Source organism: Neolamprologus multifasciatus, chromosome 12, assembly GCF_963576455.1.
Source record: "Neolamprologus multifasciatus chromosome 12, fNeoMul1.2, whole genome shotgun sequence".
NCBI classification, from domain to species: Eukaryota; Metazoa; Chordata; class Actinopteri; order Cichliformes; family Cichlidae; genus Neolamprologus; species Neolamprologus multifasciatus.
Window position 1 is genome coordinate 34,196,099 of NC_140450.1, and position 18,913 is coordinate 34,215,011.

Genomic DNA, 18,913 nt, shown 5'->3' on the forward strand with positions numbered 1-18,913 from the left:
TCTAGATCCAGGCTGAGCCAGGAGTAATTGGGCTGAAGACCTGAGGGCTCGCCCACGGACATATAGACTAAGAAGATCGACAAGATAACGAGGGACTACATTATTTATAATTTTAAAGGTGAACAACAATATTTTAAATTCAATGCGATATTTTATGGGTAACCAACGCAAATCAGTAAGAACTGGGGTGATAGAGGCTTTCTAGTGCCAGTCAGGAGGCGAGCCGCAGCATTCTGGACAAGCTGAAGTCTGTGAAGGAGAGCGGAGTGAAGACCCAAGTAGAGGGTGTTGCAGTAATCCAATCTAGAACTCACAAAAGCATGAATGAGCTTTTCAAGATCTTTGTGAGGGACATAGTGCTTAGCCTTAGCAATTAGGCGCAGTTGGTAAAAGCTAGATTTGATTACTGAAGACACGTGTTTGTTAAATTTGAAAGAGCTGTCCAGCAGCTAGGTCACTAACTGAGTCAGAGAAAGAAGTGGCAAAGGAACCAAAGGTATCAGCTGATAGGCCCCGGGGGATATGGTTGCCAAACACCACAATCTCCGTTTTCTTTTCGTTCAGGATAAGGGAATTGTCTGAAAGCCATTCTCCGACTTCTCTCATGCATTCGAGGAAGCAGTGCAACGAAGAAGCAATGTCGTCATCATCTAATTGAAAATAAATCTGTATATCATCGGCATAGAGGTGATAAGAAATGTTATATTTTTCAAAGATTATCTAATAAAAAATTAGATAATAATGTAATTTTGCACTGGAAGAAAAAACCCTCCTTTGAATTAAACAGACATCACAAAGTTTAACTGAAATGCTTTTTCAGCATTCAGGAAAGTTGAAATGTATTTGAACCTGGCCATGCATTTCCTTTATTATTGTATGATTGAAATGTGCTACAAACTTTATTGTTTGTTTTTTTCCTCTGCTGTTAACAGCTGATAGTGGTAAAAGTTGATCAGATGGATCCAGGCAAGCCTCCTGATCTCACTGAGAAGATGGGTGCCCATTGGCTGGGACGAGGAAGAGGATTACAGCTTGGGGAGTCTGCTGTAGGACGTGGTCGAGGGCTGTTGCTCTCTACAGAAGAACCTGCTGTAGGACGAGGCAGGGCTTTCCCTACTTTTAGTGATAACTCACTGGGACTAAGTGGAGCTGTCCCCATTACTGAACCTGTGGTAGGAAGAGGTAGAGCGCTGTTGGCGCAACCGGATATAGTAGTTGGCCGAGCCAGAGGGCTGCTCGTCCCAGCAGTTGAATCAAAGGTAGGAGTGGCGAGAAGTGCAGGCGTACTTAGACTGGAGCCACAGGAAGGACCCACACCTCCAAGTGAGACAAGGATGCCAGCTCTAATGGGGGAAAGCCTTACTTTGACAAAAGAAGAGGTGCAATAAATTATGTTTTAATTTTAATGGTGAAATTGCCACACAGAGTTGCACAGGTTTGCTTTCTTCTGACAGATTGGCAAGCCACCACATGTGAAAGGATCAACACTGGTCTCAATGTTTAGAGGAATGGGCATTGAACCATCAGCGACTTTACTGGGAAGAGGAGCAGCACCACTGGGTCTGTATTTATTCTGAGAAATCCAGAGATACTGAAAACAAACAGTCTCTGTGCCCCTAAGCACAACACATCGTGTGCTCATCTGCTCAAAGCTTTGTAAGCCACAGAGTGGCGTGATGTCGGTTCATTTTGGTGTTTATGTATATGAAGAAGAATCATATGGATTCATGTCAGATTTCGTTGCAGGTAGGGGAGCAGCTGGGGATGTGGGAGAGGTGAAGCTGCGAGATGCCCCACCAGGTGTCATCAGCACACCACAGAGTATCGGCCCATCTGGAGAAATGATGGGCAGAGGCAGCAGGTAAGCAGCACAGGAGTGACACTGTTGTGTTTCGACTAACAGGGTTTCTGACATTTCCATTCAGCCTGATGTAGTTTATGAAACCTGCAGTAGACTAAATGAGAGCCTACTTTCTGTGCTCGCTGCTGAATGCTGAACGCTTGAATCAACTGACTTTTGACTGCTTGAAGAGGGGTCCTAATGTGATTGGTCACTTTTGATGGACAGTTTCTTTGACTTAAATTGACTTACACCGAGGAAGCAACATAAGCGCTGTTTATGTTTGTAAATTAATTCTGCAGAGTTAATTATCAGCAGTTGCTGTTTCCTGTGTAGCAGTGGAAATACTGACAGCTGTCACTAAATAACCTTACTGATGAAGAAATCTTTAAAACCAGAGCGTTCTGAAGCATCTTCACTGCTGTCCCATATTGTTGTGCAATATTCCATACATTTAACCACTTAAGCCCCACGCCCCCGGTACCGGGGGCAAAAAGGAGGAGATCACGTTTAATCGGTTATAATGCGGGTTGAGAAGTATAAGTCCAGACATGTGTGGTATCCAGAGAAACCTCTGAATCTCAGCTAAAATGTCATATAAACCATTTCTACAACCACCAAACACACCGAAAACAAGCCGTGATTAAACGAGCAGTTACGTAAATGCGCAGAAGTCCGCTAAACAAACAAAACCGAACCAGAAATTCTTCAGACTTCGTGTAACCGGCTAAAGATGGGCTGGTTAGCTTCCAGAGCTATCACTGACTCCACACACCAAGTTTCACCACAATCAGACCAAAATTCACTGAATGAGCCGCAAAAGAAGACCACAAAAACACACAGCGGCGCAAATGCGCTAAGACAGAAATTGGCTTACCGTCCCGATTTCCTCCGTTATTTTCGCCGGTAGCCAGTAGCCACATGATTATCAGTGGTTACCATGCCTACCTAGCCGCAACAGAGCCGTTTTCCGTCAACAACCTCCATTTTAGACCCACCTACAGACACGTGACTGGACAGACGCCACATGCAGTAAATTTGGGCCCACGTGCTCTTTAATACCTAAAAAAAATCAACTGGCATGGTGTCCAATTGTGCGCCAAAATTGGACATTTGGACAACGTCTGGATATTCATGTATAGACAGCGCTGTAATTTTTCACTGTTTCACTTTAGAAACATAAATCTTTGCACAGATGATGTTTATATGTTGGTTACTGAATTTCTGGAACCAAATGTGATCTGAGGCATATTTTTCAAAGGGTTATATGCTAAAAATTTTAAAATAATTAGGCGAGGATAAAATCGACTTACTTTTTCTGTGTTCCAGTCTCAGTAACTTTGACACAGTAATATCTGATTCAATATTTACACCTCTGATGAAATTTCCCAAGTGTTAGCTTTATTTTGATACCAAGATTGTAAGGACAGAGTTTGTAATTGCAGAGAAATAATCAATTAAATTTGGGCATTACATTTTCGAGCAGGAAGCTCAGAAACCCCCTTGGGGCTTAAGAGGTTAATAAAAAATTAAGAACAAAAAACTAACTCATGAGAATCAGGAAGTGTACATTTATAACCAAAATACAGACGTTTAAATCTGCCAATAAAAAGTTGCTTAGTCTGCAGCAAACATGTAACTGCACATACCCTCCATTTAAAGCTGTAATCATATTTAGCAGAATTAGATTTATATGAAATATAAGTTAACTAATAAATTGTGGTGTGATTTAGCTACAGTGAATTAGTAGCTTTAATGACTTTGTGAAGCGTTCACTTTAATAACTCATCAGTTCTATAGAGTTTGAAATATACCTTAATTGATAAAATTTGTACTTTTATGTCAGTAAAAGTTAATTTTTACAGAATAAATATATACAGTAGTATTATTACTTCTATATATGTATAGGATTTAGGATAGGTGCTTCTTTCACAACTGTAAAAAGCTGATAATCAGATTTGATCAAAGCATTTGTTCACTGAAACAGTAACAATTATTTTACTAATAATCAAAGATCAAAGTACCTCCCAGAAACAGCTCTTTAATATTGTTCTTGCTTTATGAACACTATTAAATCCTTCGCCAAAAGTCAGTTGATTGGAGCAGGTGTGACTGTGAAACTGTAGCAATGCCTGCAAATCAGACTCTCACGTGTGTGTGTGAGTTTTACACATGCAGGTTGTTGAATTTGCACGCATGGAATTTAATTCCATATGTAGCAATGAATATCTGCACGCAGGAAATTAAATTATTTGCTGGATTATGTTTTTTGTAGCACCTAACTTTTGACAATTAAAAACAAATCCATATATAAAACCTAACGGCCATGAAGTTAAATCATTGTACAGGTTAAGCACAAAGTACGTGTTCTAACCTTTATGAAGGTATGACTTGATCCAGGTTGGGATGGAAAAAGTAGTGCCAGTGCCAAATTACACTTACTTACTTTATCTGCATTGATCAACCATTATATGACTTTTCCTTCTGTGGATTTTGCCTTTTTCAGTTTCCTCGGCCGAGGTTTGTCCCCTGAGAAAATGTTGGGTCTCGGAAGAGCAGCTATGCCTCAGCTTGGAGTTGGCAGAGGCCGTGCTTTGCTTCCTTCATTTCCTGCAGGTCAAGACGTGTTTGTTTCTCCAGTGTCTGAGCCGCAAACAGAATACTCTCAGCCCTCTCTGACCGGTAATTATATACAATTATTTTAAAGGGATTGAAAACTGAGAGTTTACCACCTTAATTTGTTTTTAATCCTCTTTTTAAAAGAAAAATCTAGAATTCCTCTGCAGGAATTCTAGATTTTAGATTTGGAAACTGTCTGAAAACTTGGGACTGGAGAAGATTGTGATTTTGAAAGGGAAAGAAAGGTGTAGGAACCCCAAGTAAACTATTATGTGCATCTTCTTTTGCATGTGTCTAATACAATCTTAATTGTGTTTTTTATTTTAATTTGATTAATTTGTGGGGGAAAAACATGCATTTTGGGTAATGACATGCATAATACTGTACAGGAACTGTGTCCCCTGTGCACACCGTTCAAGAAGCCACAGACCTTTCCACTGGTCCGGCTGCAAAGACGGGGCTGACAATGGAGGCAGTTCGGTGAGTGATTTTCTCTATTTCCTTTACCTTAGCGAGTCCTAACAAACCAACATGAGCTGTGTTGTGGTTTGGGGGCTTTTAACGGTCAGAGCGAGTGTTCTGGTGTTAGCTGTTCATTCTAAAACATCATTACCTCTGACTTATCCATGTCTTCTGACATTCTCATTGTCTCTTATGAGCACATAATGGTGTATTTTTATTAAAGGTCATCTAGTGGTATTGGTTCCGTATTGATCAAATCTAACATTTTGCAAGACAGAGCTTTTATTCGGGTCAGTAACTGATCATTTGTTTTACTTGTCATAAACTGATCTTTTTGTCCATGTATGCTCTCCACTCGTCAGTGAGCCACTGAATAAGGCTGGAACCAAAGGAGCTCCCATAAATATTGGGTCAAACCACATCCAAATTCAATGCAAGAACGACGCGGTGTATCAGTACCATGTTACATTTACGTAAGTATCATATAACATTCAAGACCACTTGTTGCGTACAAGGAAACAAAGTTTATGTCTAAAAACTGGAGGAAATGTTGGAAAGCTTTAATCATAGTTTCAGATAATACAGGGACTGGTTCTAATACGATGTAGGCTCTGGTAGCTGCGTCACTGCCTACACAGACGGGCAGTAGACAGTTTTTCACAATAAATGCTCTGTTTTGTTCACCATAAAGATGGTTTACCTGCATACAAGTCTGCCTCACACATACAGTAGAATTAAAATTACAGGAGCAAAAGATCATAAATACTTGATTTTCAGTATATTGTTATTCTTGACCAGTGTTGGTCAAGTTACTTGAAAAAAGTAATCAGTAACTAATTACTGATTACTCCCCCCAAAAAGTAATCCTGTTACTTTACTGATTACTTATTTTCAAAAGTAATTAATTACTTAGTTACTTTTTTAAAAACACGATTTACAACCTGAATAGGTGATAAAGTGATAGATCTTTCAGCCCAATTCTACTTTTTCTGCATAATCATCATACAAAATGTAATCAAATGGAAAAGTCTCTTTTTAAAACTTGTTTTGTTAGTTTTAATCTTTTAACTTTATGCATCAAGCAAATATTTAATTATCTGCAACATTCTCTGGCTGGAAGAAATTAGTTTAACATTTAAACCTATTTTCTGCACATTCCAGCACATAAAATAAAATATTTTTTTGTGTTTACACTCAGTCAGAAAATAAATAAAGTCAAAGACTAGCGGTCCTGTTGCTCTATTTTCACCTGTAAAGCAGGAGTGGGGTAGGCGGAGGTTTACCCTGGTGCAGGTGTGCAGCGGTCAGTGGAAGAATCCGCGAGTTTCTCTGTGAGTTTCCCATTACGTCGTAGCTACTCGGTGCTTGTTTGGAAGTTTAGGGTTTTTTTTCGCTGTAAAAAGAAGTTTTCTTCCCACGCACAACAGACACTAATGTTTTTGTCACTTTTTATGGAATCAAACTCAAAGTAAGGTCAGTACTTCCACGCTTTAAACGCTGCACGCTCATACTCTCTCTGCACTCGATATATGATCCATTGTTGATCTGCACACAGCTGTTGTCACGAACGTCGCACTCGCTTACGTCACTGTCATGAGACATTCTCGCAAAAAATCACGGTTTTAGTAACGCAGTAACGCAGCGTTCCTACGGGAAAGTAACGGTAATCTAATTACCGTTTTTGCAATAGTAATCCCTTACTTTACTCGTTACTTGAAAAAAGTAATCAGATTACAGTAACACGTTACTTGTAACGCGCTACTGCCCATCTCTGTTCTTGACATAGAAAAAGTGCGTTGTTTCCAGTTCAACATTCCTGTCTGAACAAACTAACTGAAAATTACACTAAAGTGATATTTGGACTCATTCTCTGTCTATGATCTACTTTCGGCTCTTATTAGTCCGTTGATTATAGGGGTGGGGAAAAAATCGATACTGTGTAGCATGGTGATATTTTGTTTGCTAATAATGTATGGATACAGGGACAGCAGAAATCGATATTTTGTTACAAAAAGGTTTTTGTGCTCTGACTTCAGAGCATGTTGATCCTTTTTCTGAGCAAGAATCCTGACATTCCTTCACTGTCCAAATGTGTTTAACTTGTTTATGGCAGCAATAAACATGACAGTTTACTTATTTTAATTTAAGACATGTTTTATTTTAATTAAGTTTAAAACTTTTTTATTTAATGTAAATTTATATTTTGTTTTAATTTACTTTCAAATTCTTCAGTTGCTGAAGGGGCTGCATAGTTTTCATAAACTGCATAGTTCAGAATAGCTATAATTGTACCAGATGGTTGATTCAGTTAAGTTGGACTAGACTGTAATACAAACCGTTCAGTTTGTCAACAATCAAACTGAAATGAGAGAAAGACTGAGTGTGAGACTTTGATATTAGATAAAATGAATATTGATAAAGTTTACCTTTATGTACAGAATCTGAATATCGCAAAATATTCTAAAAAATTGCAATAATATCGTATCGTGGGATGTGTGGTGACTCCCACCTCTAGTTGATTATAAGTGAGCAATTAACGAAACCCAGAGAGCTCCTGTTACCAACACTGTTTCCCATGTCTATAAAATTATGCAGGTATTTTGGGAAAATCTTAATGTTTACTAGGATTTAACATTTTGCCAGACAACAATGAAAATGTAGAATCAGCTTAAATTACACTGAAGAACTGAAATTTGTTCATTCAGCATCGTTACCCGTGTTAATATCTAATCTGTATTTTGTGATGTGAATTTCTTACCCAGTCCTAATGTCGAATCAGTGGCGATGCGTTTTGGCATGATGAAAGACCACCGTCCAACCACAGGTGGAGTTGTGGCATTTGACGGTTCGATACTGTACCTTCCTGTTAAACTGAAAGACGTGAGTATCACAGTTGTTACAGTCACCATGTTAAATTTAAAACTTAATACGCTCTTTTTAAAATAAATATATATATATACATATATATATACTGCTTTTGCACAGGTGGTTGTTCTCAAGAGTTTGAGACGGACCGATAATCAGGAAATACAAATCAAAATTCAAATGACGAAGATTTTACCACCAAGCTCAGATTTGTGCATTCCCTTCTACAATGTGGTGCTCAGGAGGTATTTCTTATGTCAGAGACACATTATATCCTTTCTATTTTACTGCTGTTAAGAGATCTTTGTTCATTTAGTCCTAAACAGCAATGATTGTTTTCCACCTTGTGCCTTCTCCGTTATAAAGGAAGTTTAAATTACAGGATATGACACAGTGTTCCTCTCGTTTTTTCAAGGGTGATGAAAATCATTGGACTAAAGCTGGTAGGCAGAAACCATTATGATCCAGAAAGCGCAGTTATTCTTGGAAAACACCGGTAAGTTGTGAGGTTTGTTGTAGCATCAAAGGATACCTGCTAAATAGGGCTGTTCGATATAACGATATATATCGGATGACGATATAAAAACGTCTATCATTTCATTTTACGCTATCGTTTGTTTCGTGGTGTCGCAAAATAAACTGTTTACGGCAATATTTTTTTATCGTTTTGATGGTCACTGTAGTGGCTATATTAATAAAGTTCTCTCTTTCTCTTATATTTAATATAACCACACTACGGACGGACAAGCGTCTGTTTTTATGCGTTGTCGTTAGCAACAACGACGGTAAAACCATCGCGTGTCCACTTGTTTATTTTCCACATAAACCTTTCACAATAAAGCTCAAGATCCTGTTGAGACTTTTCAAAATAAACCGAATCACGTGAAAGATGCAGATTATTTACAGATGAGAATTAAAAAAGAGACGCCAGGTGCTAAAAAATAAACCTTAGACTCAAACGTTAGAAAAGGCTTTTCCCCGCAGCACGCCGTGTAATAAATACTCACAAAGAAAACGGCGGCCGTTACAACTTATGTCTAAAAATGTATCGTTTCATGCATCGGTTAAAACACTCGACTCCAGCTACACGGCGCGCAGCTGGAAACACTTCACGCAAGTCGAGCTGCCCGAGATTCACAGACTTTACAGAAAATGTTCGTTTTTGTGATTTATATCGTTATCGGGACGATAGATTCTTATATCGGGATATGAGATTTTGGTCATATCGCACAGCCCTACTGCTAAAATCAGGCAGCGCAGTTTCATTCACTAGTCTACTGGTTTTTCTAGACTCCAGATTTGGCCAGGCTACTCAACTGGTATCAAGCGCACAGATGGAGGCCTGTACCTGTGTATCGATGTCTCTCACAAAGTCTTGCGGAATGACTCTGTGCTGGATGTCATGTGAGTTTACACAACAAAAAGCATCAGCATACAAACATGCTCGAGCTGCTGCAGATAGATATGTCTGTGACTGTATCTGCAGCCACAGATGATTTTGCAACATTTCTAATGGCCTTTAGTGATTATCGAGCATTATTAACTTTGATCAAGCTTTCCCTGTTAGGCTTGAGCAGAACAGTCTAATAAAGGCGCCGTTCCATAGTGTGAAAAAATAAAAACACGTGCTTGTGTTGCCAGGAACACGTTGTACCAACAGAGCAAGGAAAACTTTCAAGATGAATGCACCAAAGAACTCGTCGGCAGCATCGTCATCACCCGCTACAACAACCGCACCTACCGCATTGATGCCATTGAGTGGAACAAATCACCCAAAGACACCTTCACTTTGATGGACGGCACTGTAACTACCTTTGTGGACTATTACAGGTTAGACTGCTGTTTTTGTGTGTTTGTGTAGTGAAATATCAGCAGTTCGGTGTTCGTACCAACCCAACAATGAAAAGATCAGTTTGATCTGGGTTTTTTTTGTTTGTGATTGCATTACATGTTTGTTTTTGGGTTTTTTTGTTTAACAGCAAAAACTATGGCATTACAATCAAAGAGATGGACCAGCCTTTACTCCTGCATCGGCCAAAGGAGAGGTCCAGACCAGGCGGGAAGGTAAAAACCTGTTTTTTAAAAAGTTTTATTCAACAGTTCAGTGCAACAACACAATTTGTGTCTCCGGGAGATGTTGTTAAAGTCAGTACTAAATATGGAATGATGATTTCCACATGCCTAATGTTAGTATTAATAAAAGCTCAAGACACACAGACAGATTTTTATGCAGGCTTGATAAAGTAAATCAGTCATCTGACATGTTTTTCTAAGAATGCCACTTCACATTCATGTTCATGTTTATTTAATTTATGTTTGTCCAAATAGTTACCCAAGGGTTAGTAGGGTTGGGTGATTGGATAAATATATTGACTATTGATGATAGGCTGAGCCCATCGGCGATCGTTTTTACAAGGGCGATTTATTTATTTATTTGCCCATGAGTAAGTTTGCTAATAACGATGGCGATAACATAAGCAGTCAACAGAAAAAAAAATAATAGTGCCTCTTTCATCTGCGAGCAAATGCACCCTCCTCATCCTGCTTGTTGATGGAGCTGCAGAAGCTGGTGGTAGCTTAGCATGCTCAGCCGGATGGTGGACACATACATGCTCGTGCAAGTTAGTCGTGTTTGAGTACTTTGCTCGCACTAGACGTCTGCACAACTGGCACACTGCTTTGGTTAAATCCGTAGGTTTACCTCTTTCATCTCAAATTGGCGATATTTTTAGTGCTGTCAGTAGGGCTGCACGATTTTGCATAAAATGAGAATCACGATTTTTTTTGCTTAGAATTGAGAATCACGATTCTCTCACGATTTTCTTTTCCAGTATTAATATTTATTGCACTTATTAACTGCACATCAACTTCGTAACAGTTGAGACTGAACATAAAAACAATAAATAAACATAAAAACAACAAAAGTCTCACATTTTGTCGTTGCCGCAAAATGTTGTACTGCTTGAAATTCCGTCTCCACCGTTGCTCGACGCTGCGTGTATAGAGCAGGTAGTGCAACAATAGAAAAATAGTAGCGGGACGGCACTGTGTAGCGTTTGTCTAGGGTGTTGATCATTTTCCTAAATCCCTCGTTTTGCACAGTGTTGATGGAGCCATATCTTTGGTCAGGTGATAAGTAATAGCCTCCGTAATTTCTTTGTGCCTGCGGGAGTTCGACGGGTATAGGGAAGCGCTGTATAAGGTTCCCGTTATTGATGTTTGGGTGGTTGACCAGGACGGATTTTCTCCTGTCACTTTCTCGTCATCCCTGACGTGCTCTCCGTTGTTTTTTTCCCTGCCAATTTTAGCAGCCAGCTTCTGTATCACGTGGTATAAGGCTCCGCCCTCGTCATTTGTTGAGCAAGAAGAGTGAGCGCTTGTTTTCATGCAGATTACGTTCCGGATCAAAATGCGGTACAATCGTCGTCGTCTTTTTTTTTTTTTTTTTTTTTTTTTTTTAACCCTTTAAAACCGGTCAGAGCAGCACGCTCTGTTTTGCGTAACTATTTTTAAATCCCGGTAGCTCTGAAACCACGTGAGCTAGCGCAATCATTTTTTTTGCATATGAAACCGGAGGAGTTGTACTTACATCTTATGCCATCAGCTTGTCCTCGGTCACAGTTTCCTTCCACATATAGCTTTGCAAAAACTGCATAAAAAGCACTTGCAGCAACAAAAACATAATATTCCAGAAACACACTTTGCTGATCCGATCAGCTGTTTGTAACATTTGCTACGTCCATCAGCGCGAACTATCGCATATCTGCCATGACCTGCCCAAAACCGGAAGTGATGTCATTTTCGCGGAAATGTAGTTTTTTACCGTCCGGGCCTCAATGAGCCTATACTGGTGTTTTTAAAAGTTATGTTTGACTTTATGACTTTCTGTGTGGTTTCTGGGATGCTTAGGACTCATATTGCACTGCTGGAAATAGTTTATTTTGATGCATATGCTGTTTTTTTGCAAATTTGCACTATAATATTTATTTTTGTTTTTCCTGCAGTGTATAAAAATTGGTGTATTTCAAAAATAAAACTATGAAGACACTCAAAATAAATTTCCTGTGGTGGGAAACTAGTTTGTGCAACTTTTTTGTATTTACAGTTTTGAGGGATAAGCCTCTTAAATTTCTCTAACTAGAAATATATGTTAAAAAAACAAAAACGATTTTCAATTTTTTTGTAGTTTATTGCACTTTTTTGCAATTTATGTAATTACTATGCACTTAATTCATACATATTATTAAAATCTAGGCTGTAATGGTTGTATTGATGTATATCAACTTGAAATGCTCCCAAAAATGGCTCCACAGCATGTAAACATATAATATAAGCTCTGGCGGACTTGGTTCTATGGTAGGTCTTAAAGGGTTAATCGTTGTCATTTGGAAATGAGATCGCACATAAGTATGAATCGAGATCGCGATTTTCTAATGATTAATCGTGCAGCCCTAACTGTCAGCATTAACGCACCATCATCATGACTAATGCAATTAATAATTAACCCATCTGGAGCGCAGACTGAGTCAAAAATCCCTGAAATGTCTCTTTCAACACATTTCGGGCAGTTTGTCCAAAGTTTGTTCAGTCTGCGCTCCAGATGGGTTGAGCACGTTTAAAAATTTTAATCGCGTTAATCGTGATGACCGCGTTAACACTGACAGCCCTAATGGTTTTTTGGAAATTACTTCGTCCATGTTTGGACTTCTTCTGTGCTGTAAACGCGCAAATCAGTCCATGCATGATTACGTTGCTCCAACCATGAAAAAGCCTGCGCATGCGTGAATATTTCGCCCATCAGCGATTATTTGGCTGACGATTGTTTGTTGGAAGATTCTTGCATATCGCCCAACCCTAGAGGTTAGTCAGCCTGGTGATTAGTTATCATGTAAGACTCAACATCTGTGTGAGATGGGTTGAAGCTAACTAAGTGAAAACCAATAAAAATATGAATAAAAACTTTATCTTAATACATGCATGTCGAGCAGAGCTGTACACAGCTGTATGCACTCTTGTGCTTTGTTGTACCGAAGATGTAAAAAACTAAGTTCAAAAGATTTTATAACGACTAATTGTTCATTCGTTGCAGCAAATCATCACCGGTGAGATCCTTTTAGTCCCAGAGCTTTCCTTCATGACAGGAATTCCCGAGAAAATGAGGAAGGACTTCAGAGCTATGAAAGTAAGCTTAATGTGTCAGTAAACTTTCCTTACTCGTAGGAGCTGCCCATCTAATTTAATGTTAGTGTTAATACACACTGTGTGTGTTGGTTGAAAACAGAACATATAGCATTTTAAAAATCAGTTGTCTTAAGAGTGTTCAATATTAAAATGTTCAAATGTTGCTAGCTTAAACTTTGAGTGTAAACACTTCAGAGAAAGAGCCTGACCATTGTAAACATTGACAACGACACGGTAGTGCAATGCTTTGCTAACATAACTGTCAGAACAAAGATGTTTTATGATTATCGTCAGTAATGGAAATTTCCAAGAAGAAATTCTGGTCTGAAAACCTTCATGAAAGTAATTGTAATGAATAAAATAAGTTGCTCTTTTTAACATGTTCTAGGACTTGACAATGCACATCAACGTGAGTGGTGAGCAGCATACTCACTCAATAAAGCAACTTCTGAAGAACATCAACACCAATCCTGAAAGTCTGAAGGAGCTTGGTGGTTGGGGACTGGAGGTTGGCACAGAAATCTTGATGGTAGGAATTTTGTCACTTTAGAAAACTCCGTCATTCGAAGCAGTGATGCAGAGTGCCCGTGGGCTGTTTTCTCCTCAAGAGTTGTCTGAGAAATGCAGTTAAACCAGTGCCATGCCTTTCAGTATGTCGGTACTAAATTCTGACTTGAGGCCATGTTTAATTTCTTTGGTTAGTAAACATAATGCGTACAAAAACAGTTCTTTTTGAAGTGGATGTAAGAGCGTGTCCTTTTGTTTTCCTTCCTTGTTTGCCCTTTTCCCTTGTGGACGTTTCTTTTTCTCTATTTTTCCCAATATAGTATGAATATTTTTCTCTTTTGCAGATCAAAGGTAGAACTCTTCCCTTTGAAACCATCTGCCTGCAGTCTTCATCCTTTGCCACTGGTGCTGATGTGTCTTGGTCCAGAGAGGTTGTGAGGGATGCTTCAATCAGCTCTGTAAGTGTTATGAATGCTTATCTGTAGAGCCCTATAGAAATGTGCTGTTTCATATCCCAGATCTTGTCTGGTGGTTACCAGAGATGTGTTCAGTCAGCTAAACAACTGTAAACCATTAATGTTTAAGCATAATGACACGTGACTGTTTGGGCAAACATTGTTAGTTCTCCTCTCTGTGATGAAAATTTGGAAATAAAAAAAGAAGAAGATACAATCAGTTTGGGACTGAATTTAAAACATTGGAAATCATTTTGTTATGTTTTTAAAATATGACATGAAAATGTCCCTCAGAATGTAAACTAAAAAAAGACATTTTATCTGTAGTTCTGCCAGCTTGTTTTATGTGTGCTTGCTAAGAGTTGCGTACCCACATAATGTGATAAGGCTAAGGATGCCTTATAAACAATGCAATATTCTTTTTACAGTTAAACAGCGACAGTAGTTTGCTAAAGTTTATGAAGTCCTACTTCTGATTGTCCTGAATGCACGACAGACAAGAGAAAGATGGGACCGTTTATACACAAACAGCTGATTCGGGGGAAATGGAGACGCTTGGAGAATAAGAAATCTAAAGAGACGAAACCTCAACAACTGAAAGTAGTTAAAGAACAAAACGGCATACACAAGCTGTGTCCCAAAACGTCGACTGCATCCTTCGGAGGACCCGGCCTTCGCGGTCCACGTGGGCCGGGTCCTTCAAAGACCGAAAAGGCCGGAAGTGCGAGGCTGTGAAACGGGACGGTCTAGCCTTCAGGTTAGCGTCCCCGCTGTGTCGGTGGAGTTTAATAAACTCGGCCGTCTGCTCCTTGCTATCTAAAATATAACAGGACACTGGCGTAAATTCTCGACGGTCTCACAGTTCTGTTTAATCAGTTTTCTGTTTAACGTTTATTCAGCTGTGTGAAAATCCCGAAGGAACCCACCCAGGGAATTAATAATGTTTTAGTTAATCTAATAATCTTATAACTTTGATCTCAGCCACACCGATTTACTCCGGAACAAATAAAACACAGAAAAAAGACAAACAATTACATTTTTAAGTTATCCGAGTGACTTGTATCATGTTTAACCTGAGTAGCGAACGAGCGGGGGTCTGAAAACGATGAAGCCGGGAGTCTGCTGCTCTCGCCGGCTGGAGTGACCATTGAACCCCCCGGCTTGCTGTTGAGCTGGTGGGTAACAGACGTCTCCGAAAACGTCGGCACAGTTTTGCAAATATGCGATGTCTTGATAAACTGAGCAGATATTTGAAGTTTACACAGCTACTTTCTCGCCTGAAAATATGTTAAAAGTTTATTTTGTGGCCCAGAAAAATTAATAAGAGTAATTTTAAAACTTAGTAGCGGCCGCCATTGTTGGCAGCTGAAATTTGGCTGGGCCGACCCATCCTTCAAATTCGGGGAAATGAAGGATGCATTTGTTGGCCGCATTTGAAGGAGTCGACGAATTGGGACAGCCTTTGTCGCCTGGCTGTGACGTAATTGGCCTTCAAATGCGGACCTCCGGAGGATGCAGCCGACATTTTGGGACACAGCTACAGTTAGTTAATACACTGCTTCCTAAAGTGTCAGTGTGTGAACAAGTTACTTTACTATAATACAAATATGGCTGATTTACACCACTGGTTTCTTTCATTAAACAATCCATGTTACTCTTAGATTCCCTTGAAAACCTGGGCCGTCTTCTACCCTCGACGCTGTACAGCACAGGCTGAAGAGCTTGTTTCCACCTTTAACAAGGTGGCCACACCTATTGGGGTCCAGATGGGTCGACCCATTTGTGTGGAGCTGAGGGATGATCGGACCGAGACTTATGTCAAGACCATCCACTCGCACCTCACGAGTCAGGTATGACGTAGAAAATATTTAGTTTGACGAAATCTTCATAAATCTCATTTCACTGGTTTTTAGTTCACAACAGAAATATTCATTAGAAATATATGAATGCCATCACAGTAATGTGAAGATTGTTTGAATGTATTTATTTAAAAGGGACAGTGCAGTTTAACATAGTTCAAGACATGAGACTGATGTACCGCGCAGGTTTATAGCTACTGCTAATTTTCAACCATTGTCCCTTGTTGGGCTTACAATCTAAATAGATACATTTTACAATAAAACATACATTTTCATAAAACCAAATGACATCATAAATACAATTAATAGACAATAATTTAAAATAAAATTAAAATCATTAGTTAAAATGACTACAACTTTGATTTCCATCTAACCACACTTTAACCTTCAATGTAGGATCTAATGTCTGTAATCAATTTGATATCGGTTGGAAGTGTGTGTGTGTGTGTGTATATGTGTGTATATATATATATATATATATATATATATTAGGGGTGCCACGATACACAAAATTCACGGTTCGGTACTTTGGTGTCACGGTTCGATATTTTTTTGATACAAAAAAAATGTTCATGCCTGTTTAATTTGTCATTTATTAAAATTATAAATATATATTTTAACTCAAAAGTACAGTTTTTAAATTTAATGTTGCTGAAACAAAGTAATAAAATAATAAATCTATCTAATCGAGAAATCACTCATCTCTGGAAAAGAGAGTTTATTACAGAGAAATGTCTCTTTCCAAAATAAAAGCTCTACTATACGCTTCTTCTGGGCTATATTCTCAGCAGCATATTAAACATATCAGGTCTCCATAAGGAGAATCATGTGCTAACGGCTGTCTAAATGACTCGGGTAAAGTTTGTAGCATGCGTGCTTGTTGTTTTTGTCTGCTTCCACTTGTCTTTGCACTAGGATGATGTCGGAGTAAATGTGCAGTCATATTCGTTGTGTTCCCACTAGTGCTGTCAGCGTTAATCTGAAATGATGTTAACGCCACAACACGGCAAATCTCCGTTAACGAGCTACCGCGGATCGCCCCGTGCGTGGGGCTGGACGGCCAACACGTTAACGAGCTAACTGCGCTAACGCACTAGTTCCCACCCATGTAATTGAGCATTGCGTGGCACATCCGACATACTGTTTTACTTTTGTCCATGACGCGCTTACCTTCAGGGTCATACGTCACATGAAAACCAAAATAGTTCCAAACGCCAGATCTGAATGAGGGTGGGGGAGGTTCAATTTGCCATGTTGCAACGAGCTTAGCTTCTGTCTTGCTAGCTTGCGCTGCGCTCAGTGGATCTGCGCTCCACAGTGCAGCCTAGGCGGAGTAGTCGAACGCAGATCCACTGAGCGCTCAACACAGACAGCATCGTCAGAAGGAAAGTTGATAAAATAAATTAAAACTTTTGTATTGTTCATACATATGTGTACCGAACCGAAAGCACTGTATCGAACGGTTCAATATCGATACGAGTATCATTGCACCCCTAATATATATACACACACACACACACACACAAATCACATATGCTAATGTTGGATATATTTTCATTTATAAACATATCACATTTTGTCAATAAAATAACAAATAAAATCGGGATTTTCCCACACAACCGTCTCATGTGTTTATAGAGAATAGTCTGAAGGAGAGAAAATATCTGGTGAGCAGCAGTTCTCTGGGTGACTGCCATAGTAGAATTGTCTGATAAAAATGCAGGAGTCACTTAAATAACCATTTGTTACAACCAAGCTGTGCAGAAGAGCATCTTTGAATGCACAACATTTTGAACTCTGTAGTAGATGGGCTGCATCAACCGAAGACCACATTGGGTCCCACTCCTGTCTGCTAAGAACTTGAGCTACAGTTTGCACAGGCAACAGAAGATTGGAAACATGTTGCCTGTTATCAGTTTCTGCTGCAACATTGAGATGGTAGGGTCCAAATTTGGCAAAAGCACAGCATCCCTCATGTCTGGTGTCAGCTGTTAATAGCGATGGTGGTGTAACAGTGTGGTGGATATTTCTTTGCACAGTTCGGACTGCTTTCCAACTGAGAATCATTTCATTCCCATCCCTTCATGACCATCCTGCACCCATCTTTTGATGACTGCTTCCACCTTAAAACGTTCAAATTTATCAAGGAGAACAGTGCCTCGTCTGATGTATCTTTCCTGTATTTTTACCTCTTTGTCATTACCAGTGAATGCTGAGATGTTTGGTGGATGTTGTTTAAGATCACTATACTCAAGCTTTTCACTTCTGTGTGCAGCCCAATTTGCAGCTTGTAGTTTGCATCATTTTTGGCAACAGAGATGATCTCTACAGTGCCATCAAGAAGCTGTGCTGTGTTAAAAATCCCATCCCATCCCAGGTTTGTGATGTTTATGCTCTTCTTTCAGCATTAGAGGAAAGGAATGAAATGTTTAGAACATAACAAATGCATAAATAGTAATTTTGAAAATATTTTCTTCCAAAAAAGAAAGTTTGTTTCACTCTCGCCTATTTGTCATTAGGCCATCAATGTCCGCACAATTTCCCAGCAACAGAAGTTGAAGAGTGTGGCACAGAAGATACTTCTGCAGATGAACAGCAAGTTAGGAGGAGAGCTGTGGACTGTCAATGTTCCTCTGGTAAGTGTCATGACACACAAGATGACAACAGTTTAACATCAGAAGTGGAGTCATTTGGATTGTTAGAATATTTCCTCAGATCAATTATTTATAACAGAGATATAGTCTTCATTTATTTTGGGGCTCCTTTACCATGTATCACTACATCAGCGTTGCGGTGTGATCAGCTCACGGGTCTGCTGAGGTGTTATTGAGGCCCAGGTTGCTTTGACAGTGGTTTTCAGCTCCTCTCTATTTCTGGATTGAGTTTTTCTCATCTTCTTCTTGACAATACCCTATAGATTCCCTGTGAGGTTTCAGTCGTGTCAGCACAAAAGCAGTGACCTCCTGTGGCTTAATCTTCTTGTACAGCATGTCAGTAACATCTGAATATCAATCAGGCTTTAGGAAAATCACAGTACTATCACAGCTGCAATGAGTGTAGTAAATGATATTACTGTTGCACTTGATATGAAACAACACTGTGCATCCCTTTTTATTGATTTGTCA

General features: G+C 39.3%; 1 protein-coding gene across 4 annotated transcripts in view; it reads left to right on the plus strand.

The window, feature by feature from the left end:
* The window catches only part of piwil2 (piwi-like RNA-mediated gene silencing 2), a 31,906-nt gene that overhangs the window by 3,865 nt on the left and 9,128 nt on the right, over nt 1–18,913 (plus strand). For 2 of the 4 annotated variants that reach the window (XM_085180647.1, XM_085180644.1), the window contains exons 2-19: nt 933–1,379; nt 1,455–1,560; nt 1,747–1,861; nt 4,347–4,522; nt 4,849–4,939; nt 5,284–5,394; nt 7,684–7,801; nt 7,907–8,031; nt 8,202–8,282; nt 9,077–9,190; nt 9,428–9,616; nt 9,766–9,850; nt 12,876–12,968; nt 13,356–13,496; nt 13,819–13,932; nt 15,591–15,779; nt 18,064–18,165; nt 18,308–18,424. In XM_085180647.1, coding sequence (XP_085036773.1) covers nt 957–1,379; nt 1,455–1,560; nt 1,747–1,861; nt 4,347–4,522; nt 4,849–4,939; nt 5,284–5,394; nt 7,684–7,801; nt 7,907–8,031; nt 8,202–8,282; nt 9,077–9,190; nt 9,428–9,616; nt 9,766–9,850; nt 12,876–12,968; nt 13,356–13,496; nt 13,819–13,932; nt 15,591–15,779; nt 18,064–18,165; nt 18,308–18,424 — 2,490 coding nt within the window. In that variant the 5' untranslated portion in view covers nt 933–956. The remainder of the gene's footprint in view (nt 1–932; nt 1,380–1,454; nt 1,561–1,746; nt 1,862–4,346; nt 4,523–4,848; nt 4,940–5,283; nt 5,395–7,683; nt 7,802–7,906; nt 8,032–8,201; nt 8,283–9,076; nt 9,191–9,427; nt 9,617–9,765; nt 9,851–12,875; nt 12,969–13,355; nt 13,497–13,818; nt 13,933–15,590; nt 15,780–18,063; nt 18,166–18,307; nt 18,425–18,913) is intronic. The other 2 variants (XM_085180645.1, XM_085180646.1) reach the window with 2 other exon arrangements.